This window comes from Symphalangus syndactylus, chromosome 4 (assembly GCF_028878055.3).
Source record: "Symphalangus syndactylus isolate Jambi chromosome 4, NHGRI_mSymSyn1-v2.1_pri, whole genome shotgun sequence".
Lineage (NCBI taxonomy): Eukaryota > Metazoa > Chordata > Mammalia > Primates > Hylobatidae > Symphalangus > Symphalangus syndactylus.
Genome location: NC_072426.2, coordinates 89,497,503 through 89,523,870, shown reverse-complemented (window position 1 = coordinate 89,523,870; position 26,368 = coordinate 89,497,503). Strand labels below are relative to the sequence as shown.

The window sequence follows — 26,368 nt, the reverse complement described above, 5'->3', positions numbered from 1 at the left end:
CTTGACGTCTTTGCTTGGTTTGATTAGTGGTCAGCTAATGGTTGGATGGAGATTTCATTGAATGCCTTGAACTAATAAGTCTCCCAGCCTCCACCAGGGGGCTCTGTGTGTTTGCTTAGGCACACCTGCAGCACCTGTAAGTAGTTTGCAGCTTAGGCACACCTGCAGTCCCGTAAGTAGTTTGCAGCTCTGCCTTGGCCTTCACTTCCTGCTTGTTCAGAGTTTCAAAGTCAGCCAAAGGTGGAAGATTAGGGAATTCTCTGGTATTTCCTTGGCATGTACATACACAGCCTATACATGTATATGTTCTTCTCTATTCCCAAGACTATATTGGAGCATTTCAAAGCCTCTTGTGGACATTTCTTTCCTCAGGTTTTCCTTTTATGATTTTTGGTCAGCTTCTTGTTTGTCCCATTTCAAGGTATTGCCATTTCAGGCAGCTGAGATTTTAAGCAATGTGCTAGGGATAAGGGAATAGCCGAACAAGCTTTGAATCAGCTCACACCAACTCCTGAGAATGGGCTTTTTCTAGGGAGCAGCCAGAGAGATCAGATCATAGCAGTTCTTTGGGAGTGGTGCTTTTTGGAGAGTTCTAAACCCATTTTGTCCCCCAATCTCTAGTGACTGCTAGATTTCACAGCTGCCATGCTTGTTGTAATACTTTTGGTTCTCAGGCTACCACAAAGGTAAGGAGATGGGCGTGGCTATTGGATAAATTAAAATGCCACAGAGCTTGCTGTTTCTCTGAGATTCAGCAGTTTTTGTTGATTAAATGCTCCTTAGTTGTTGTAAGCATTTGGCTGATTTCTAGAGTTCTGAAAAAGTTGATTTTGACAAATTTGCCAGTGTTCTTAGTACTTTAATGGAGGAATGGAGTTTTAGAAATCTCTGTTATTCTGGCAGTGTTTCTCTTCATTTGTCATGCTTTATTTTTCTTTTTTTTAACTAATAGATTTTATTTTTTAGAGCAGCTTTGGGTTTACAGAAAAATTGAGCAAAAATAGAGTTCTCATATGCTTTCTCACATTCCGTTAGATACAGTTTCTCCTATGATTAACATCTTGCATGATTGTATTATAATTGATGAGTCAATATTCATATTTTATTATTTACTAAAATTCATAGTTTATATTAAGGTTCACTCTGTTTTGTATATCCTATGGGCCTTGACAAATGTATAATGCCATACCATTATAGTATCATACAGAATAGTTTCACTACCCTTCAAATTCTGTGTGTTCCACTTATTCATCCCTCCTTTCTTTTCCTGAACTCCTGGTAAATACTGATCTTTTTTGCTGTTTCTACAGTTTTGCCTTTTCCAGAATGCCAGAGAGCTATAATCAGAGAGTAGATAGTCTTTTCAGATTGGCTTCTTTCACTTACCAAAATACATGTAAGATTCCTCTACGTATTTTTGTGGCTTGATACCTCATTAAAAAAAAAAAAATTGGCCAGGTGCAGTGGCTCATGCCTGCAGTCTCAGCACTTTGAGAGGCCAAGGCAGGAGGATAGCTTGAGTTCAGGAGTTCAGGAACAACCTGGGCACATATTGAGTCCTCGTCTTGACAAAAAAATCAAAAAAATTAGCTGGGTGTGGTGGCACGTGTCTATAGTCCCATCTACTCGGGAGGCTGAGGTAGGGGGATCACTTGAGCCCAGGAGGTTGAGGCTGCAGTGAGCCGAAATCACCCCACTCTCCAGCCTGGACAACAGAGAGAGACCCTGTCTCAAAAAAACATTACTGAATAATAATTCGTTGTATGGCTGTACTACAGTTTGTTTATTCATTTACTTACTGAAAAACATCTTGGTTGCTTTCAAGTTTTAACAATTATTAATAAAACTGCTATAAACATTTATATACAGATTTTTGCATGGGCGTACATTTTTCACCTCATTTTGGTAAATATCAAGGAACACTATTGCTGGGTCATATGGGAAGCATATGTTTAATTTGGTAGGAAACTGCCAAACTGTCTTCCAAAGTTGCTTTACCCTTTTGCATTTCCACCAGCAATGAATGAGAGCTTCTGTTGCTGCTCCATATCCTCATCAGCATTTGGTACTATGCTTTGGACATTAACCATTAGGTATGTAGTGGTATTTCAATGTTGTTTTAATTTGCAGTTCTCTAATGATAAATGATGTTGAACATTTTCTCACGTGCTTATTTGCCATCTATATATCTTCTTTGGTGATGTGTCTGTTCAGATCTTTGCTCATTTTTATTTTATTTTTTATAATTTCAACTTTTACTTTAGATTCAGTGGGTACATACGCAGGTTTGTGTCACATATACATGGATATATTGTGTGATACTGAGGTTTGGAATATAGATGATCCCTTCACCCAGGTAGTGAGCATAGTATCCAACAATTTTTCAACCCTTGCTCCTCTTTCCCTCTCGTGTCTAGTAGTCCCCAGTGTCTGTGTTACCATTGTTATGTCTGTGAGTACAATGTTTAGCTCCCACTTATAAGTGAGAACATGTGGTGTTTGGTTTTCTCTTCCAGCGTTAATTCGCTTAGAATAATGGCCTCTAGCTATTTGCCCATTTTAAAATTGGGTTATTTATTCTCTTGTTGAGTTTTAAGAGTTCTTTTTATATTTTAGATACTAATCCTTTATCAGATATATGTTTTGCAAATAATATCTTCCAGTCTGTGGCTTATTCTCTTGATAGTACGTTTTGCAGGACAGATTTTCAAAAATTTTTAACATTTCCAACATCCATTTGTTCTTTCTTGGGTTGCACTTTTCATATTGTATCCAAAAAACTCATTGCCAAATCCAAAGTCACCTAGATTTTCTCCCTTTTCGTATTATACGAATTTTATAGTTTCGCATTTTGCATTTAGGCGTTTGATTCATTTTGACTTAATTTTTGTGGATAATTTAAAGTCATTCTTTTTGTTTGTAGATGTCCAGTTCTAGTCTCATTTGTTGAAAAGACTATCTTTTATACTCTGTTTTGAATTGCCTTTGCTCCTTTGTCAGAGATCAATTGACTATGTATATATGGGTCTATTTCTGAGCTCTCTATTGTATTCAGTTGATATGTCGGTTCTTTTGCCAATACCACACATGTCATTTTGATGACTGTAGCTTTGTATAGTAAGTCTTGAAGCTGAGTAGTGTTAGGCCTTCGACTTTCTTCTTCTTCAATATTGTTTTGGATGTTTTGGGTCTTTTGCCTGTTCTAATAAAAAATTTAGAATCACCTTGCCAATATCCTCAAAATAACTTGCTGAAATTTTGATTGGGATTGTGTTAAAATGTTACCACAAACATAAAAATACGTATGTTTAACTTTTAGTATAAAGTTTTTAGTAATGGTGATGAAACACTAATGATTTTATAAAATCAAAACTGTGACTCAGGTTACATAAGAAATGAAGAAGAAAAATCTCCCCACCCCACACACGTACACACACACACACACACACACACACACACACACACACACACAGATGTACAAACATCCGCACTTGCCAGTCTAACCTATCAATCACAAACTTTTAGATTAGCACGAAATCACACATCTTAGTAATCAAGAAGTTCTGTTGGGAGTGGGAAGAATAAAGTTATTTGTAAGTATATGGGTATAGCCATAGAATTTGGAGAAATTCCTTTAAAACTGCATTAAATAATTATGCAGCAATGATTTGTATGCTTGTGGGTTTAATATCAGGTTCTGCTACTGTATGTTTAAGTGGGTAAAGAAGGTTATCTCTTCAAGATTCTTTTCTCTAGTTTGCATCATTTTTTTTTATCTTGTTGTTTTTATTGGCAGCACTTAAAGAACAAGGATAGATAATATTGGAGACAGTGGGCTTTCATTTCTCATGCCTTTGAAACCACTGAACTCATTTTTGCCTTCACCCATATCTCTAATGGTTCATTTCTTCATATTTACTTGCCTGCCTGGGCTATGATCGGGCACATAAGATCTCACTTCACTAACACATGGCTACTAGCATTCTAGTGTGTTCATGCCACAGCAGCTTTGCAGTCTTCGTGTTGCTCTCACTACCGCAGTTTCTGTTAGAAATTCATGAATGTTAAAATTTATACAGAAGTACAAATTTATCAACTTAATGTGGGGGATTATGGCCAGTAATTCCCCCTTCATCTCTTATTTTTTATTACCCTTCTTACACATTTGCCCCTGGATTTGTGTCTTTAGTCTTAGAAAGTGATTTTACCACCCATTCTGAGATTTATTTTTTAATGTGGAAACTGCATCATCTTCTTAGAATCTGAAATCTCAAAATCTGAGATTAAAATCTTCATTATCTTTCTGTCTTATGTTCCCACTCCCTCCTATCTTCATAGTCTCCTTTTATTTTCTGAAAATAATCCCTGTTATATATTTGCTTTCTGTTCCATCTTTGCCTCTTTCTGTCTCTTAGATTTCTCTGTTATATTGATTTTTTCCCCCAGAAAACTTCATGTGTTTCTCCCAGTGGGATTTTATGTCACTTTTAATTTGTTGTCAGATGGTTTAGCAACAAATACATAGATGCAAAGCAAATGTGTCAGTATTTTAACAGTTGCTAAATATAGGTGAAGGGTATGTTGTTGTTCATTGTAGTATTCTTTTGATACTTCTATTTGAAGAAATGTTTCAAGATAAAGAGGTTGGAAACTTAATATGATAGTAAGTCATTTTTATTTAATATTTACTATATATTATGTATTAGTCCAAGCACTTTAACATATATTACCTCATTTAAGTCTTATACTAACCTAAGAAGACAAGTATTGTTATTTTGCCCGTTTCATAGATTAGGAAATGAAGCATAGAGGGATTTGGTAACTTGCCCTGTGTGTTGTGTAGCTAGTAAGTGGCAGCTGAATTTGGACTCAAATGATCTGTGCAGATAATATTAAAATGAATAAGATATGGCTCTGTTTTCAAAGGGCTTACAATCCAATTAGAGTTGAAAAGTACATAGGTTTCTTTAGTTTATGCTGTGAAACAAATTAAGGATCATAAAATGATAGTTTTATCTAGTTGAGGGGATCAGGAAGGTCTTCTGAAGAAAGTAGCATTTCAGTACTAAGAGAAAATACAGGGTTAATTTTGAATCTCATGGTGGAGGTATTTGAAATGCAACCTAAGGCATATAAACTTTGTTCAATGAGCAGTAGAGAACATTGAGAGTTGAAGAAACTATGACCCAAAGATAATAAATATTTTCAACAGCTAGTTACTGTCAGATAGGATTTAAACCTAAATCTGAGGTGAGAGCTGGCTGTTGTGGCTTTTCTAGATGTCAGTTCTTTGTTTCAGTTAGTGAACAAGACTTGTTGACTCTTCCTTAAAACATTTTAAATTTATTAGTCCCATGCATTTGGATCACATTTATGTCAATATATGTCCATATACCATACCTGATTCTCATGGTATAGCCTGCAAACCAGTCTCCTTCAGTATATTCCCTTTCTAATGCTCTCTCACTTGGCAAAATAAGAAGTACCTTTTAATTTGATTATTAACTATTCAGATTATAGTTCTAAAGCAGTGCTTTTGTCATGTGACAGCTACAGAATTTTAGAATCTCGGAGATATAAGCTTTTAAAAAAAATTCTAGTGGTTAAAATACATGTTCCTTACCCATTCAGTGCACAGTAATAATAATAATAATAATAAATAAATAAATAAACTAGAAAACCGAAAACTCAGATGCAAAGGAAAAGAGTACACAGTTCATTCCTTCATGGAGTTTATAATTTGGCCTGAATTGCAAACAAAGTATACTGTAATAAATACTATAATGGGACACAGTACAGATCTCTATAAAAACACCTGTGGAAGTGCCAAGTCCTGCCTTAGGGGATTTAAGGAAGTGTTCTCTGAAGTAGTGTCAGCTGATTTAAGATGAAGAGGAATTATCTAGATCAAGTGTGCACAGTGGAGGGCAGAATGGAGAGAATGGCAAAGACTACTCAGAGGTTGTGGGTTTGGAGATGAGATTGTAGCATGCTTTGGGAATCTCAGGTAATTAGGTATGAATTAAGAAGTCACTCTGGGCCGGGCGCGGTGGCTCACGCCTGTAATCCCAGCACTTTGGGAGGCCAAGGTGGGTGGATCACGAGGTCAGGAGATCGAGACCATCCTGGCTAACACGGTGAAACCCCGTCTCTATTAAAAATACAAAAAATTAGCTGGGCGTGGTAGTGGGCGCCTGTAGTCCCAGCTCCTTGGGAGGCTGAGGCAGAGGAATGGCGTGAACCCCCGAGGCGGAGCTTGCAGTGAGCCGAGATCACACCACTGCACTCCAGCCTGGGGGACAGAGTGAGACTCTGTCTCAAGAAAAAAAAAAAAAAAAAAAAAAAAGGAAGTCACTCTGCGGGAGGAAGGTGTGGTGAGGGAAGAAGTTGAAGAATAAATAGGATTCAGGCTGTCTGTGGCATCATAAGATCAACAGTTTGAAAATTTCTAAAAATCTTTTTCTTGGGTTAAAAGAAAGTTGGGCCTGAAGTACTTAATGAGAAGTAGTTTCAGAGAAAAATGATCTTGTAAAAATCAACCTCATACTGAATATTTGAGAATTCAGAGATTTGGGAATATTTGTTAAAAGCTAGAAAATTTGGTAGAAACCATATTTCTACGATTTCAATATGGTTGAAATTTAATGTGTTGGAATTTTTGTACACTTAATGCATTATGAATTTAACTTTAATCTTGATTTTAAAATAGCTATTATATTGGAGATAATATTTTTTCAATGTCTTATTTATTGAAATTTTGCTAGAAGTTCAAGACCAGCCTGAGCAACCCGTCTCTACTTACTAACTAGCCAACCAAATATACACACACACACACACACACACACACACACACACACACACAGACAGCGAGTGCGATTTCACATATATTAGAAGTTCTCGGCCGGGCATGGTGGCTCACACCTGTAATCCCAGAACTTCGGAAGGCCAAGGCAGGTGGATCAACTGAGGTCAGAAGTTCAAGACCAGCCTGGCCAACATGGTGAAACCCCCTCTCTACAAAAATACAAAAATTAGTCAGGCATGATGGTGGGTGCCTGTAATCCCAGCTACTCAGGAGTTTGAGGCAGGAGAATCGCTTGAACTCCGGAGGCAGAGGTTACAATGAGCCAAGATCATACCATTGCAGTCCAGCCTGGGTGACTGAGCAAGACTCTGTCTCAAAAAAAAAAAAGTTCTCGTCACAATTTAAGAACCAACTGGAATTAAGGTAGCAATTTTTAAATTGCTATAACTATGACTTCTGGTTAAAATATTTTGCTTTTTACTCCCATGAAACACATTACTTTTATTTTTTTCCTTATTCAGCATGTATGTTATTGTATGAAACTGAAGGGAAGTGTAAAAAATTTTAGAGTAGATTTTTTTTTTTTTTTTTTTTTTTGAAATGGAGTCTCGCTCTGTTGCCCAGCTCGGAGTGTAGTGGCGCGATCTTGGCTCACTGCAACCTCTGCCTCCCGGGATCAAGGGATTCTCCTGCATTAGCCTCCCAAGTATCTAGGATTACAGGCACGTGCCACCACGCCTGGCTAATTTTTTGTATTTTTAGTAGGGACAAGGTTTCACCGAGAGTAGATTTTTTTTAATGCACTGTAAGATTAGGAAATATGAGGTATATATAAAACTTTTACAAAAGCTTAAGTAACCTTTATTGGAAAACATGCTTTACTAGTAATATAAAAACAAAAAATTTGTCTTAACTGCCTGTTGGGACTTTCAAGAAATGGAGTCCAAGGGTGTATACAAACTGAGAGTTAATGTTGGTAGCATCGTTACGGGGCTAAAAAAGGTGTGCAATTTAAGAAGTTAAACAAAGTTAAAAACTAATGAACAACAGTCGGTGCAGAAAAGGAAGAATAAGTTTAACTTTTTCAGATAAAGTCTTTCCAGAGTATTGTTTCTATTCCGGTGCCTAAAGGTTTATTCTTCCAGTATGTAAAATACACAAAGGATGGGGGATACAGAAGATAATTGTTTTAATAAACTAGAGCTGTGCCTTTTGTGGAAACACATCAGTGACTGAGGTGAGTGCAAGTCAGAGCCATGGTGATAATGATAAGTGATTTGTAATAATCACTGCAATAATTTCATTATCTTTATTTCTTTCTGAAATGGTATTGTATATCTTTTCCCTCCACCTTCTTCCCTGCCCTTCCAGAGGCTCTCCCTATAGAGAATCTCCTTTGGGTCATTTTGAAAGCTATGGAGGGATGCCCTTTTTCCAGGCTCAGAAGATGTTTGTTGATGTACCAGAAAATACAGTGATACTGGATGAGATGACCCTTCGGCACATGGTTCAGGATTGCACTGCTGTAAAAACTCAGTTACTCAAACTGAAACGTCTCCTGCATCAGGTGAGTACATAATGAACATTTCCAGCTCTGATATTTTGAATTGCAAAATTGATTGACTTTAGTTTTTTTAAAAAAATAGTTACTTGGGTTTCTCATGTCTTTTTAGATTTCTGTGGAATAATGCTTGTAAATAGTATATAGTAGAAAGTTTTGTGGAAAAAACCTGTGGGATATTGCATGAGGGTCTCATTACACAGTCCCTGGTATTTATGAGTTGTGTGATATTTGATAAGCCAATCTCTGCTTCTGTTTCTTCATTTTCATAATACCTACATTATAAGGTTGTTGAGAGAATTAGAAATAATAGTTGTAAATTGGCTAATCCAATGCCTGAAACATAGGCATTCAGTATTCAGTGGCTGCTACTATGATTTGAGCTAAGTGACAAATAAGAAACAACAATTTTTGCTTTACGTAATGATAGTTACATAATTCAGTTTTTGTTTGGGATTTTCAAGTTTAATCTTCTTCTGTTTTTTTTTTTTTCTTTTCTTTTCTTTTCTTTTCTTTTTTTTTTTTTTTTTGAGAAAATCTAGACTCATAGCAGTGATGTCACTTGTCCAAAGTCACAGGATAACCTGATGTTGGATCCTGGCATCTGATTCAGTAGTATTTACTTTGTTTTAGCACTTACAGACAAGGTCAGATGTATAGCAGAAAATCAAGGAATAAAATACTAATTTTAAGTCGTAGATACCTTTCGTTTGGTTTTAAATCTGTATTTGTACTTTGTAGAATAGCCAGCTTTAGCTTAAAACTACAGTTAAGAAAGAACAGCCTGACTTCTCTGTTGCTGTTTGCTTTCTGTCTTAGAATTCCTGGTGGCCATCAAAACAAAACACGCGGTATATGCACATGAAAGGCTAGTTGAAGTGAAATTTGGCTCCTGTGTTAGAAATGATGGTTAATGTAAATATTCTGTTAAAGTCAGGTAAATTGTTTTCTGTTACTCAGTTAGGGATCTTCTGTACTACTCCTCTCCATTCTTGTGGATATTTGACTACTGTTTTGAAAGGAAACTTTTCTGAGCTAAGGAACAAAAGAGTGGAGAATCCTTTTTGGATATGGGATTGTTCAACTTCTCTTGAGGCAGAAATAAATTATATGATTGAATTATCCAGACATTGAGCTTACAGCCTTGTTCAACTGTAACTAGAAAACAGGCATTGGTATACAGTGTTTTTCTGTTGGCTGGTCTGGGGAGATGATTTTTTGATTAGGAGTTTTAGTGTCAAAGGGAAGAGGTGGTAGGGAATGGTGGGAAATAGGTAAAATATGTCAAATATCCACTGTGAGCCAGTCATTGTACTAGCTATACCACGTACCAACTTTTGTGTTTGGGTGTTTTGCCCTGAATCATGAAGCATGACTAAATAGCAGCTAATAAGACCAGGCCACCTCTAATAATGAAAGAAGCAGCATAATTCAGGTAGTAAGTAGTAGGTGAATTGGTAACCAATGATTGGTACCATAAAAATAAAAAAGTGTTTTTTGAGGTTTTTTGTGTAAAGTTGTAAATCTCTTAATGGTTCTTTTCTGTCATTATGGCCTCTGAAATCTTAGGTACTACACACGGGTAAAATTGACTTTATTTTTTGTTTATGTGATGGCAGCAAAATTATGAGAAGAAAATTGCAAAATCTTTTTAGGTCATCTTTAAAGTTTCCCAAATGCTGATAGAAGTTAAAAGATGACCGAGTTCAAAATTTCATGTCATTGCCTCTTTAAATTTGTTTCTAATGTGACTGAATTAAAAAAAATCAATGTGATATGTATATATAGTTTTCAAAAAAATTCATACACTATTCAAAGGCTTAATGAAAAAAACAGTATGTCTGGCCCCCTCCCCACCTCAGTCAACCTGTTCTCATCTGAACAGGTTACTGTCCAAAGCTTCTCTAGAGCTGTCATGCAGGGACTTAACTTTTGCCATAATCTGGGACTGGATCCATTCTTTCGATAGCATGTCTTCTTTCTTCCTAGTTTATTCTCTCACTTTGCTGGAATATATCTTTAATTTACTTCCTAAGAGAGGATTAATGAATGGCACACTGTTTTAGTTACTTCATTACTGAAAATCTCTTTATCCTGGGCTCGCATTTGATTGATATTAATAAGTTTGGTTGGTATGAAATAGTTTTGTTGTAATAGAAGAGAGTTTTCCCTTAGAAATTTGAGGGCATTGCTTTTCTAGGATCTTATTTAGCCATTGAATGGTCTACTACATTCTGATCCGTTGTACGTTGTGTTTTGCCTGTTTTTATCTCTGGAATATTTTTAATCTTTTATTTCTGGCATTCTGCAGTTTCACAGTAATGTCCTTGGACTTGAGTTTTGTGGTAGTTGGTTGGTTGTTTTCCGCTTGATGTTTTGGCAGTTAGTAGGCTCTTTGGAGATTAATGTATTGTGAAATGTTCTTGTTATTTCTATGATTATTCTCTTTCCTTTATTTTATCTGTTATCTTTCTGGAATCTTTAGTAATCAGAAACTAGAATTTCTGAATTGAATCTCCTCACCTTTTTATTTTTTGTTATACGTTTTTCTTTTTCTTTGGGTTTGGTTATGTTTCCTGGTATATTTTCTGTACTTGATATTCCAGCTGTCTATTTTTATTTAACTGCTTATCTTGGCAATCATATTTTCAATTTCCAAGAACTTTTGTGTATACTATTCCTTATTCATATCATTCAACTGTTCTTTCAGGAACTATGGTAAGTAGAGAGTTTCTGTTTGTTTTGTTTCATTTTATTGAGAATTCTTTGGTTCCCTGTATTCTTTCTCTTTTTAAATGGTCATTTTGTTCTTTATGCTTATTTTGATTTCTCTTTCTTCTGGAATATTTCTTCAAATTTATAATGATTCTTCGTTGTTTATTCAGGACTTTGTACATGGGCCAGGCTTGTCAACTGGCTGGTTTTACTTGATGGCATTGTATGGATATCAGTGGACCCTCAGCATCTACTGAGTGAAGAGTTTTTCCTTCTGAGGTGGTTGTAATTTATCCAAAGAAGAAACCTGATTTTATGCTGGGAATAAAGTAGAAGACTGGGAAAATGTTTGTTTCTTTTTTTTTTTTTTTTTTTTTTTTTTGAAACGAAGTCTCGCTGTCTCACAGGCTGGAGTGCAATGGCGCAATCTCGGCTCACTGCAAACTCCGCCTCCTGGGTTCACGCCATTCTCCTTCCTCAGCTTCCCTAGTAGCTGGGACTACAGGCGCCCACTACCACGCCCGGCTAATTTTTTGTATTTTTAGTAGAGACGGGGTTTCACCGTGTTAGCCAGGATGGTCTCGATCTCGTGACCTTGTGATCTGCCCACCTCGGCCTCCCAAAGTGCTGGGATTACAGGCGTGAACCACCACACCCAGCCAAATGTTCGTTTCTTACACAGACTTTCAATTCATTCCCACATTTTTAACCTTAAGGGGTCATAAATGTATGTTTTTCTCTTTCTGGCAAAATGGGTGATAAAAGAATGAGAAGAAGACAAATTCAGAAGGTTGGACATTCAGTAGGAAAAGTAGTGAGATCTCTTTGGCTTCTTAATGTCTTTAAAAGATGGTGGGGAAGGGTGATGGTGCTACATTAAAAGAAATGTAAAGGACAAGTAGATACGGTGTGAAATTTTGAATTGTATATTGATTTGGACAGATCAGCTATAAAGGACATTTTGGATTAGTTGGGGAAATTTGAATATGGCCTGTATATTAGATGAGATGGAAATTTACTAAAATGGAAAGGGGAGATTGTTGACTGAAAAAAGTAGGTTATAAGGCTGTAATATACATTATAATCATTTATCTATCTGTATCTACATCTGTGTATTTCTCCAGAGGGATATGCTCTAAGGTGTTACTAGTGATGATTCCTGGATGGTGAGAATGTAATTTCTTTCTTGTGTGTTTTTTAAAAAATCTGTTTTCTCATTTCTAATTCTCCATGCATTATTGTTTCTGGGGGGAAAAAAGGTTTTTTTAAAAAGTATGTGTCTTATCCAGTGATCAGTTAATTAACTGGATATGTTAAAAATGTAGGATGCTCACGCTGCCTGACTTCAAACTATACTACAAGGCTACAGTAACCAAAACAGCATGGTACTGGTACCAAAACAGATATATAGACCAATGGAACAGAACAGAGGCCTCAGAAATAATGCCACACATCTACAACCATCTGATCTTTGACAAACCTGACAAAAGCAAGCAATGGGGAAAGCATTCCCTATTTAATAAATGCTGTTGGGAAAACTGGCTAGCCATATGCAGAAAACTGAAACTGGACCCATTCCTTACACCTTGTACAAAAATTAATTCAAGATAGATTAAAGACTTAATTATAAGACCTAAAACCTTAAAAACTCTAGAAGAAAACCTAGGAAATACCGTTCAGGACATACACATGGGCAAAGACTTCATGACTAAAACACCAAAAGTGATGGCAGCAAAAGCCAAAATTGACAAATGGGATCTAATTAAACTAAAGAACTTCTGCACAGCAAAAGAAACTACCATCAGAGTGAAGAGGCAACCTACAGAATGGGAGAAAATTTTTGCAATCTATCCATCTGACAAAGGTCTAATATCCAGAATATACAAGGAACTTAAACAGATTTACCAGAAAAAAAATGTGCAGCCACAAAAAAGGATGAGTTCATGTCCTTTGCAGGGACATGGATGAAGCTGGAAACCATCATTCTTAGCAAGCTAATACTGGAACAGAAAACCAAACACTGCATGTTCTTACTCATAAGTGGGAGTTGAACAATGAGAACACATAGACACAGGGAGGGGAACATCACACACCAGGGCCTGTCGGGGGTAGGGGGCTGGGTGGGGATAGCGTTAGGAGAAATACCTAACGTAGATGACAGGTCAATGGGTGTAGCAAACCACTATGGCACATGTATACCAGTGTAACAAACCTGCACATTCTGCCCATGTATCCCAGAAGTTAAAGTATAATAATAATAAAAAAAAAATGTAGGATGCTAGAGAAGAGGCAGAAGAGATAGATAGATTTAGGGCAGGTTGTCAAGGACCTTGTGTGCCATGAAGGTAGCTGGGGCATTGTTCTGTTGGTAGTAGTAAGCCAGACAAGTGACTTGGCCAAATTGTTATTTTTTTTTTTTAATTACTTTAAGGGATATGTAGAAAATGAATAGCAGAGGGAGTGACTTAAGTCATAATATTTAGGAGGCTGTTGCACCCATTCAAATTTTAGGCTAAAGTCGTTAAATTTATTTGGACATTCTTCTAGGTTCTCCGATATACATTATCTCTAGTCTGAAAAGTAAGTGATACTGGCTTCACCCTCATAGTTGGAAAGGGTGAGGCTCAGAAAACTAATTAGTGATACAACCAGGATTTTTTTTTTTTTACCCTAATCTGTATGACTCCAAGGCCTGTTGCACACAGTGGTGTTCTAGAAGATACCTTGAAGGACAGCAGGGAGAAGAGAGTGTGAAGGTAACATATAACACTAATTCTACCATCATTCTGTGTCCCCTTAGCCAAACCCAAGCAAAGGAATTTTTATTAAATAGTACCGTTTAAGAGTTCACTTGAAAAAAGTTCTCACTGCACACAAAATTTTAAAAATTGTAAACCATTATATTTGGCCTTTGATCTGTTTTTTATTTGTGGTTTTACTCAAATTAAGATTACTTTATAGTTTAAACATCTCTTTGTGTACCTCATTCTACTCATCACGACATCATTATGGGATAAGAATGACAACACTAGTAATTCAATTTTAATGGTCAGAAAACTAAGACTGAAATTTAATTGTGTTTCGCAAGATCACCCAGTTGCATATTAATGTAGAGTGCATTTTAAACTCAGGGCTTTTGAATTGTTTTAGCTTAATATCTCTGTATAGTTTATTGCCTGATTTAGAAATTTTGAATAAGAATTTTGACCCTGACATGAAGAATGTGGGGACATGATGAAAAAGATAGTTTTTTGTGGTATCTTGTCTGTCTCTCTCTTTTTTTTTTGAGACGGAGTCTCACTCTGTCGCCAGGCTGGAGTGCAGCGGTGCAATCTTGGCTCACTTGCAAGCTCCACCTCCCGGGCTCACGCCATTCTTCTGCCTCAGCCTCCCGAGTAGCTGGGACTACAGGCGCCCACCACCACGCCCAGCTAATTTTTTGTATTTTTAGAAGAGACAGGGTTTCACCATGTTAGCCAGGTTGATCTCGATCTCCTGACCTCATGATCCACCCGCCTTGGCCTCCCAAAGTGCTGGGATTACAGGCGTGAGCCATCGCACCTGGCCGGTATCTTGTCTCTTTAAGTCTCTATACCCTGTTTCAAAAACCTCTTATCAAAGCATAATATACATACAGAAAAGGGTATAATTAATAAGTATTTATTTATTTATTTATTTTTATTTATTTATTTATTTTTTTTGAGACGGAGTCTCACTCTGTCGCCCAGGCTGGAGTGCAGTGGCACAGTCTCTGCTCACTGCAAGCTCCGCCTCCCGGGTTCCCGCCATTCTCCTGCCTCAGCCTCTCTGAGTAGCTGGGACTACAGGCGCCCGCCACCACGCCCAGCTAATTTTTTTTTTTTTTTTGTATTTTTAGTAGAGACGGGGTTTCACTGTGGTCTCGATCTCCTGACCTCTTGATCCGCCCGCCTGGGCCTCCCAAAGTGCTGGGATTACAAGCGTGAGCCACCGCGCCCGGCCAATAAGTATTTATATTAATGAATTTTCAGAAACTGAAAATACCTGTGTAGCCAGCATCTAGCAAGAAATGCAACATTACCAGAACAGAATCCTCTGCTTGCCCATTCTCATGGTGGCCAGTGGATTTCTGAAAATATAGATGAGTTTGTCTGTATTTGAACTTTGAAATGAAATGAAATAATATAGGATATATTATTGTTTTATATCTGGCTTCTTTTGCTTAATATTATATTCATGAGTCATCCATTTTCTGCATCATTCTCATTGCTGTAGAGTATTCCATTGTGTTAATATAGCACAGTTTATTTCATTTGTTCTATAATAGATATTTGGACAGGTTTCCTTTTTTGTTTATTATGAACAGTTTTGCTGCTGTATTCTAGTATGTGTCTTTTGGTGAACATATGTATGCATTTTTATTGTATTTATACCTATAAGTGAGATTGCTGGGTTAATTATAAGTTAGGTAAATATTCAGCTTTAGTGGGTACTACAAAGGTTTTCTAAAGTAGTTATACCCACCCACTCTTTCCCCTTCTCATTTCTTTTCATTATTTTTTGTTTGCTCTTATCATATTATCACAGTCATCATCTGTTTTGACCTTGCAATAAGAAATGAAGAATTTAAGATGGAGTAATGGAAAGGCATGATGATACCTCTTCCTAACATTTTATTTGCATTGCAAAATATTTGATTCCTATGATTTACGTTATGTCTACTTCAGGATGCTTGTTTTGAGGATAAAAATGGAGTATATAATAGTATTTTATGAGCTGTCAAATGTGATATACAAATGTTTAGTTTCATTATTCCCTCCCCTCCGACGTTGAGAATAAAACCAATAATTTTTCCCTCATATAATTCTCCAATTCACTGTGTGTGGGGGCAGTGGGTGTAGTGGCAGTGGTAGGTGATGGAATATTAGTGGCATCATCCTAAGTGGAGTTCACCAAGAGCTTAGAGGCTACTGAATGATTGCCACTTGGTAGCAAAGAACCAAAGAAAAGCCAGAGCATGCCTGTTTCCCTATCCCCATATTTTTCTTATCACTCCAGGAAAAAAATGAGTTTATGAAATATTCATAATAAGAATATATACAACATAAGGGTTCAGTTTAACTTACAATGTGAAGGAGCTTGTACTCTTAACCACCCAGATTAAGAAATAAGACATTAATAAGCTCCCTGTATGCTCCTTCCTGATTGCAGTACCTTTCTTTTCCAGAACCTAGAGTTTTCCCTTGTTTTTCCTCTCATTTTTACCATCTGTGTTTGTATTTCCGTGAATATAAGGTTAGCCTCTTTTTGAACTTTATATAAGTGAAATTATAATGTGAGTATTCCCCTATGGCTTCTTTCATTCAACATTTTTTTAAGGTTCATTCATGTTTGGCTCTACTTCATTAATTTTCATTTCTCTATTGGTGCTCCAATCTATGAACAAAACATAACGTCTTTGTCTATTTTACTCTTGATGTCCATTTTGTTTGTTTCCGGTTTTTTTTTTTGACTCTGACAAATAATATTCCTCTGAACATTTTCCTGGTACAACTGTGAGAAAGTTCCTCTGAAGTATCTAATCAGAATTGGAATTTCTGAGTCCTGAAGCGTGGAAATATTTTGCCCTAGAAAAACCAAACTGTTTTCCAAAGTAGTTCAGTCTTTTTTACTCCCCTCAAGTAGTAGATGTTGTTTTTCATTGTTTCACATGTATGCAAACTTGATATTATCCAACTTATGAATTTTTGTCATGTGGATAGAATATGGTGACATTTAATTGCGGTTTTAATTTACATTTCCCTGACTGCTAATAAAGTTGAACCTTTTTGTATGTTTATGGAATGTTTGTTGCCCAATCATGTCTTTTGTGTGTATGAGAGAGAGATTTTTGTATATTCTAGCTGCAAGTACTTTGTTGGTTATATGTGTTGCAAATATTATCTTCCATTGTGTAGAGTGCTTTTTCACTCTCTGATATCCTTTGATGAAAAAAAAGTTCTTAGTTTTAATATAGTGAATTTATCAGACTTTTTTCTTTGTGGTTTGCACTTTTAGAATTCCTCGTTTGAAAATCCTTTCTTGCTCTGAGGTCATAAAAATATTCTATTCTTTTCTAAAAAATTAAGAATTTTGATCTTCACAATTGAATCTCAAATAACTTGGAATTGATTTTGGTGCATTTAAGGTGTGAGGTAGAGGTCCACTTTTATTTGTTTTTGTCTGTGGGCGATCAGTGGATTCAGGGCTTAAAGTGTGAAGAGTTCATTTGTTTTGTTTTGTTTTGTTTTTTGCGACAGAGTGTTGCTCTGTCACCCAGGCTGGGCAGTGGTGCAGTGTCCGCTTACTGCAGCCTCGACCTCCTGGGCTCAACCAATCCTCCCAAGTAGCTGGGACTATAGGTATGCACCACCACACCCGGCTATTTTTGTTATCCTGCTAAGATTCTGAATCCTCATGCATGGCTGCTCCCACTCTTCTGTGTACCCTTTTCTCATACTACTCCAGCTCTGACTCCTTGTCAGCCCATTGGGCTCTGATATCCCACACCAATCCCCATCTCCAGATGGACACCTTCTCACTCTGCTTGGCCTCTGACACCACGTCAGTTAAGTCTACACATGGATGCCCTCCTTACCCATTTTGGGTCTGAAACCTGGCATTGAACCCTTTACTCATTATCATGCCTGAGCTCTGGCAATCTGTGCCAGGCCATCCTGTGTGTGGATATCCACCTCTCTCTGCTTTGACTCTGATAGCCCATGCCAGGCTGCTGATTATGCACATACACTCTATTCTTTCCACTTAAATTTGACTCTAATATCAAGCTATTTCCCCACCCCTCATGGATACTGTTTTCACTCCTTTTGGGATATGGCATATATTGGTAAGCTGCCTCCCTACGGAGACATGCTTTTTCAACCTACTTAGGCTCTGAAACTTCCTGCTGGGCTTTTGGGGTGGAAACCTATTTTGCTCTGTCTTACCTAATGGCTTGTTAAGAAAGGAATAGGAAGGTGAAGAGGAGAATTAAAAGTATCAACTTTATTGAGACAGAATGTGCATTCAAATAAACTGCACCCATTTTAAGTGTACAGTTTGTTTTGATTAATATATGCAATTGTGTAATTACCACCACGTTCAAGGTATAGACCATTTCTGTACCTGATAAAGTTCCTTCATTTCCCTTTGCAGACAGTTCTTTCTCAAACCCGGCCCAGGCAACCATTATTCTGCTTTTGGTTCTAAAGTTTTATCTTTCTTAGAATTTCATCAAAATGGAACCATTTGATGTGTACTCTTTTTGTTTCTGAATTTTTTTACTCGCCTTAATGGTTTTGACACTCATCTCTGTTTTGCTAGTATCAGTAGTTCATTTCTTTTTATTGCTGAATAGACTCCATTCTACATATATGTACCACAATTTGACTTTTATCAGTTTATCTATTGATAGACATTGAGGTTGTTTTTAGTTGTGAGATAATTGGGATAATGCTGAATCTCTACATTTCAATGATGAAAGTTAATAGGAATAAATGTAATTAAGAAAAATCAGGCCAGGCACAGTGGCCCATGCCTGTAATCCCAGCACTTTGGGAGGCCGAGGCAGGTGGATCATCTGGGGTCAGGAGTTCAAGACCAGCCTGGCCAAAATGGCGAAACCCCATTTCTACTAAAAATACAAAAATTAGCCAGGCATGGTGGCATGTGCCTGTAGTCCCAGCTACTTGGGAGGCGGAGGCGGGAGGATCACCGAACACGAGAGGCAGAGGTTGCAGTGAGCCGAGATCATACCAGTGCACTGCAGCCTGGGCAACAGAGTAAGAATCTGTCTCAAGAAAAAAATCAGAATAGACAATTCCAAGGTGGAGTTTTGGGTTCAGGCAAATTTTCCTACTTGTACGAGCTTGGAAAAGTTGCTTAAACTCTCTGTGCTGCAGTTTCCTAGAAAAGATAATAGAGATTGTAATAGCTCTTACTTCAGGACTATTGTGAAGAATGCATGAGGTAATTCCCATAAAATGCTAATGTAGGGCCGGGGGCGGTGGCTCATGCCTGTATAATCCCAGCACTTGGGAGGCTGAGGTGGGCAGATCACCTGTGGTTGGGAGTTCAAGACCAGCCTGATCAACATGGAGAAACCCCGTCTCTACTCAAAATACAAAATTAGCTGAGCATGGTAGCGCATGCCTGTAATGATCGGGAGGCTGAGACAGGAGAATTGTTTGAACCCAGGAGGCGGAGGCTGTGGTGAGCTGAGATCACACCCTTGCACTCCAACCTGGGCAACAAGAGCAAAACTCCCTCTCAAAAACAAAACAAACAAACAAAAAACACATTAAAATGCTAGCATAGTATCATGCATAGTATCTTAAAATGATAAGCATACTATGCTGATAGTATTCTAAAATGCTAAGCATAGTATGCTGATGTTTCAGCATAACCTGATACATGTAACGCAGTTCATGCATGTTGGCCGTTAATAATAACAACATGTTTCATAGTAACATAAAAGTCAAGGGTTTTTAATTGTTCACAATTTTATGTAGCAGCCCAGAAAGCTAATTTTATTTACTTCAATACCTGCATTTGTTTATTATTATTCTGTCAGTACCAAGGATCATGGTAGTAATGAAGATAAAAATAAAGAGGACACAGTTTTTAACCTGTACCCAGTACATTGTTCGAAAACTATAGGTTAAAATCGGTTAGTGGGTCTTAAAATGAATTTTCATGATGACTAGAATTTTTGGTAATGAAGTAAAACAGTATAAAACTATCAGAGGACATCACATGTAATAAGGACAAATACTTTTTCATGAAATTTGTTTTTAGTGAGAGATATATGTATATCTCCCTATATTACACACATGAATATGTGCATACACATGTAAATGAATACCTATTCATGTATATATGTACTTGGTTGTGTTATAAAATGTATTTTTATTGTGGATCAATGTCCCCACCCCCCAAAATAGAAAACTCTGTTCTAGTAGATAAACAATACTATGCTCAAGACTCTAAGGCCAATAAATCATAGAGCTGGGACTTCAGTAGTAAATAAGGCAGCTATCACTGCATCAATAAAACATTAAATTATCAATAAATTTACTGAGAGACATTTGTGATGTTTTATTTTTAAAAACCTGCGAAACTTTGTAGAAACCATTTATGTTCTATGGGAAGACTAAATATTATAAATGCTACAGATATTAAAGTAGTAATCAAGATGGCTAGCTTATAGTCTAGAGGAATATACATGTATTAAATAATTACAAGAATGATGTGTTGCAAAGGGTAACAAATTAGGTGTTATAAAAAGATTGTGTAAGATACAATCTGAGTGTATAATAGTGTGTCGTATAAAGATTGTACAAAATACAGTTTGAGTGTATGGTGTGTATCTACAGTTTTTCTCAGTATGATTTACAGATTTAATACAATTTCAGCCAAAATCACAACAGCTTTGTTTTTGGAATTTATCAAAATGACTCCAAAATTGGAAACACCAAAGGATAAGATTTGTGTACATTGAAAAGGAGAAAGGGGAAAAACCCTTTAGAGCAGGATATAATACACAAATAGACACATAGAGCATTGAAAGAGAATAGGAAACATAGAAATATGTGCTGAAGTATTTAGTAAAAAATAATTGGATATAGAAAGATTTTTTTTTTTGGTTTGTTTTTGTTCTTGTTTTTTAAAGAACAGGGTGTTGCTGTGTTGCCTATGCTGGAGTGCAGTGATTATTCACAGGTGTGATCATAAAGTACTGCAACCTCAAACTTCTGGCTTCAAATGATCCTCCTACTTTGGCCTCCCAAGTAGCTGAGACTACAGGCATGTGCCATTGCGTCCACCTGCATATAGAAAGATTTTATGCAAAAGTTACTGAGGAAAATTTATTAGTTTAGGAAAACTTAGTTTCTTATACTGTAGCAGAACACAGATGGCTTGAGGAGTTGGATATTTTTTAAAAATCAAAATCTAGAAAAATTAGTAGAAATTAGGAATATCTTTAAGTGCCAAAACAAACCTACAGGAAGGGATATCTGGGTTCAGATATGTACAGATGTAACAGATATGTAAATGTGTAGGTTCAATAAAAAAATTTAACCAAAAACTTGTAAATACTATTTGCTTAGAATATTATAAAGGTTCTATTTATATATAACAACATTCCAGTTAACTTAGATGCCAGATAGATATGTTTTTTATTTCAAAGTGTCTTTGCCCTGACCATCTGTGAGGATCACTTCACTTCTAAAGCGCTTATTAAAAAATCAGATTTTATAAGTCAGTGTTTTTAAAATCCTCTCAAATGTAGCTTGAATTAGTAGATTTTAAATCCCACTGTTGAATTTTACAATATTACTCAAAAATTATTTGTAGTGCACATTCTGGACTGTGTGATGTGATTGTTCATCTATATACCTTTGTATTTAAAAAAGAAAAAAAAAACTTAGAAAAAGAAAAGAAAGAAAACGTCTCTGTCCTCTTCCTCTGCTCCCTTTCCTAGGATGCCTCTTGTGATTGTGTTGTAGCACATCTGAATCACAAGGCAGCTTTGTTGACATCACTGATGATGCTTGTTAGTAGGGACTTGTCAGTGCTGCCAAACATTTTTGTTAGTCATTTCAAGTATCCATGTCCATTGCAGCTGCTCTGGAACTCATAGGAAGATCTCAGTTTTTGCAAACTCATGGAAGAATCACCTGGGTAAGATGGAGTTTGTTACAGGGTTTTCAGCAAGTTAACATGTGGAAGAATTATAGTATTAGAACAAAAGTTTACCATTGTGATGTGTCAAAAAAGAAGAGTGGAAGATGGTTTGCTGACAATAGTCCTCTAATGCTTTTAGAATAGCGGAAGGTTTATCCATCTTTAATAAAATGCCGATAATGTATTAGCATCCTAATTGCATTTAGAGTTCAGAAATTCTAACTAGAACCTGTAGAAACTGCTAAAACATTTCACCTAGTAAAGCAGCCCAGAATTCCTAGACAGTCAGTTAACTATGAATTACTTATTTTTTGTTCAGTTGCTATGGATTTTTTGTACTATTTTTTCTCCTATGCATTTATTAAATATGTTTATGCAAAACACTTGGAACAGTACCCAGCACTGGTGAATAAATGTTAGCTCTTTAGTATGTATAATGTGAAACATGAAAATTGAATGCATGAAGTTATTTCTTCAGTATTTTTTAGAAAGAGTATGTTTTCTGTTTTATGATCCCCTCCCCCCCCCCCCCCCCACACACACACCAAATGTTTCCTAATTTTGGCCTGGGCACTTTGCTTGTAGTCAAGGATTAATAGAGAGTACTAACCATTGGTTAGTGTCAGTTATTAGGGGGTGGTTATTATTTGATTCAGTTGTTGTTATATTCCTAGTCTTTAAGGCTTTTGTGCTTTAATGGAAATAATTTTTTGTGTGTTTTTGATCTCCTAAAATCTGGACTGCTAGACTGTTTAATAAAAAGGAGCAGAATTCTTTGAAGCATATTAATAACTTAAACACTAGTAACTCCTAGTTGTCGTGGGCTGTCCTATGCATTTATTTCAGTTTTTTTTCAGTTTTCAAAAATAATGACTTGGTATATGGGGCTTTCACTTAATTTATTTCTAATTTTTAAATTGATCAGAACAATATATTTCTATGATATAAGTTCTTTGGAAGGTGTTAATATTTTCTTTGTGGGCTAGAACAGAGTTTGGAAAACTTTTCTTTAGAAGATCATATAGTAAATATTTTAGCCATTTTGGGCAAGACACAAAACTGAGGCTATTATGTAGATAAAACATTTCAAATGCGACCATTTAAAAATGTGAAAGCCTTCTTAACTGTAGTAAAAACAGGCAGCTGGCCAGATTTGTCCTGTGAACCATAGTTTGTTAATCTCTAGCCAACAGCGTGGTCAGTTTTTACGATGGCTCTGTTCGTTTGAATAGAATATTTATTTTCTGTATCTTAGGTAGCAGTATGTCTATTATATCAGGCTTGTTAATTGTACTATTTATATCTTGCTTATCCTTACTAAATTTTTGCCTTTGATGTGTGAATTTCTGAGAGTAGTGTTAATCTCCTGCTATAATTACAGATGTCTCAGTTTCTCCTTTTAATGCTGTCCTTTTTTGTTCTAGTATTTTCAGGCTATTGTATCAGGTATATACATGTTTATGATTGGTACATCTTTTTGGCAGATTGGTCCTCTGATTACTAATTAGAATTCTTTGTTTATTAATACTTTCCTTTAATGCTACCCTGCATCTCGTGTTACAATAATATTGCTATTTCAGCTTTTTGTGGGTGTGATTGTTGAGATTTATCTGGTGTTTCTCTCTCCTTTTTGCTTGCTTTTAGCTGTTTTTTGATCAAATCTTATCTTAGTTTTTTAGAGCTGCCATAACAGATTACCGCACCGTGGAGGCTTACATCAATAGAAGTTTATTCTGTCATAGTTCTGGAGGCTAGAAATCCAAAACCAAGGCGTTGTCATCAGGGCTTTGCTCTGTCTGAAGGCTCTGTAAGAGAAACTTGCATTTCTTCTACCTTCTAATGGTTACCAGCAATCCTTGGCATTCCTTGGTTTGTAGATGCATCTCTCCAGTCTCTACTTCCGTCTTCACATGACCTTCTCCCTTGTGTGTCTGTGCGTCCAAATTTCTCCCTTATTATAAGGATATCAGCTATATTGGATTTATGACCCACCCTAATCCAGTGTGACCTCAACTTGATTACATTGTAAAGGCCTATTTTCAAGTAAGGTCATATTCACAGGTTCTGGATGGACATGAATTTCTAGGGGGGGACATCATTCAAGCTAGTGCAGTTCCATTGAGATGCAATATACACAGTAAAATTCAGCCTTTTGGTGTACAGTTTTTCTGAGTGTTTAATAAGCATATTTTATTTAAATAAATCCTCTCATGGGAAATGAAGAATACATTGCCTTTACTTAGAAGAAGGCTGTTAAATAAGATATCAAATTTATATATGCAGCTCACCAATATTTCCTTATTGGCAACATCCGTATTTCCACAATACAGTTCCCAAAAGGACTTCTAAGTCTCAAAATTCTGTCTCCTTTGATGTGCTTCTCTCTTGATTACACCCAGGCTTTATTAATGGTTTGCTTCATATCATTATCTCCTTCTTCATATATTTTCTTTAGAATATTCATCAATCCCTCACTAGCATCTGTTTCAGTATCATAGGAGGGTTTCTCTTTTTCTTTGCACTTGATTTGGTTTGGCTGTGTCCCAACCCAAATCTCTTCTTGAATTGTAGGTCCCATAATCCCCACATGTTGTGGGATGGACCTGGTGAGAGGTAATTGAATCATGGGGGAAAGGGTTTTTCCCATGCTGTTCTCATGATAGTGAATAAGTCTCATGAGATCTGATGGTTTTATGAAGGGCAGTTCCCCTGCACATGCTCTCTTGCCTGCCACCATGTAAGACATGCCTGTGCTTCTCCTTCCGCCATGATTATGAGGCTTCCCAGCCACGTGCAAATGTGAGTCCATTAAACCTCTTTTTCTTTATAAATTACCCAGTCTCAGGTGTCTTTATTAGCAGTGTAAGAACAGCAATCTTTTTCAACCTGAGCCAGGTAATCCCTCCCACCTTGTGTTTTCCACTTTCTTTCTTTTTCTCTTTTCTTCTTTTTTTTTTTTTTTTTTTTTTTTTTTTGAGAAAGAGTCTTACTCTGTCGCCCAGGTTGGGGTGCAGTGGCACAATCTCGGCTCACTGCAACCTCCACCTCCAGGGTTCAAGTGATTCTCCTGCCTCAGCCTCCCAAGTAGCTGGGATTATAGGTGCCTGCCACCACACGTGGCTAATTTTTGTACTTTTAGTAGAGACGAGGTTTTGCCATGTTGGCCAGGCTGGTCTCAAACTCCTGACCTCAGGTGATCTGCCTGCCTCAGCCTCCCAAAGTGCTGGGATTACAGGCGTGAGCCACCGCGCCCAGCCTTTTCCACTTTCTTTCTGCATAAAATAAGAACTGTATCAGTCTTGACCTTTTTTGAACTGCCTTCCACAGAAATTGGTTTCAGGAGATTGTTCACAGTCATGGAGTAACTCCTCCCACTTAGATTCTTTACCAAAAGATCAAATGACCTCTCTGTGAAATGCACCTGCACATTCTCAGTGGGAACTTGATGAACTCCAGTTAAGGTAATGTAGATTTTCACAGACTTATCTGACTGATCCCATCCATAATTACTGGTTTTCACTGTATATCCCATTGTAACGGGAGCAACCACAGCATCTGGCTTTTCATTATCAAGAAGTTCTGCTTTCTTCTATGATTTCTGTTGCATCTTGTTCTGGATTTCTGTCTCAATTTTGGATTTTTTCACCTGTAAGGGCATCACGTACTCTTTTCCTAGTAGCCATCTCCAGCAACACCTTTGCTTCTTCTAGATGTTTCTGTAGCTCTTCCAAAGCCTAGATCGGGCTGGGTCAGGCCAAAGGCCCGAGCTGCAGCCACACAGGGGAGAGAACGGGAAACGCCATGCCGAGCCTTCAAATCGAACACAGACCCCCACCTACATGAATTTAGTGTACAGTTTTATGAGCTTTAACTGACAATTGTGCAGCTATTACAATCACCTCCCAGAATTCCTTATTTTCTTTTAAAGTCAATTTCTACACCCACTGCTAGCTCCTGGCAACCACTGATATGAAAAGATTATCCTATAAATGGATATGATATAGCCTTTTGAGTATAATATATAGCCTTTGAGTCTGGCTTTTTTTCTTAACATAATGAAACTTGAAATACTCATTTATGCTGTACCGTGTATTAGGAATTTGTTTCTGTATATTGCAGAGTTAGTGTTCTATTTTAATGCTACCGGTTTGCTTATTCATTTACCAGCTGAAGGGTATTTATGTTGCTTTCTAATTTTTTTGCAGTTACAAATAAAGCTGCTGTAAAAATTTGTTTACAGATTTTCACGTGAGCATGTGCTTTCATTTCTCTTGGGTAAATACTTGGGAGTAGGGTTGCTGGGTTGTATGGTAAGTGTAAACTTAACTTTTTAAGAAACTACCAAACTGTTTTCCTTGGTGACTATATCATTTTGTATTGCCACTAGCAGTGTAAGAATGTAACTATTGTTCTGCATTCTTGCTGGCACTTGGTATTATCAGTGTATTTTAAAAGCCACTGAATAGGTGTTTAGTGGTATCTCATTGTTGATTTAATTTGCATTTGTGTAAATATTAATGATATTGAGCATATTTTCATATGACTGTTCGCCATTTGTATATCTTTTTTGGTGAAGTGTCTTT

The 26,368-nt window shown here is 36.8% G+C and overlaps 1 protein-coding gene and 1 pseudogene across 9 annotated transcripts in view; one reads left to right on the top strand and one right to left on the bottom strand.

Annotated features, from left to right (window-relative positions):
• Positions 1 to 26,368, top strand: part of CCSER2 (coiled-coil serine rich protein 2) — a 194,794-nt gene that overhangs the window by 105,656 nt on the left and 62,770 nt on the right. For 6 of the 9 annotated variants that reach the window (XM_055275495.2, XM_055275494.2, XM_055275493.2 and 3 more), the window contains one exon: positions 8,177 to 8,372. In XM_055275495.2, the coding sequence (XP_055131470.1) occupies positions 8,177 to 8,372 (196 nt within the window). Of the gene's footprint in view, positions 1 to 8,176; positions 8,373 to 13,771; positions 13,838 to 26,368 lie in introns of all 9 variants that reach the window. The other 3 variants (XM_063638140.1, XM_055275489.2, XM_055275491.2) reach the window with 1 other exon arrangement.
• On the bottom strand, positions 24,175 to 25,392 carry LOC129480934 (calcyclin-binding protein-like; annotated as a pseudogene).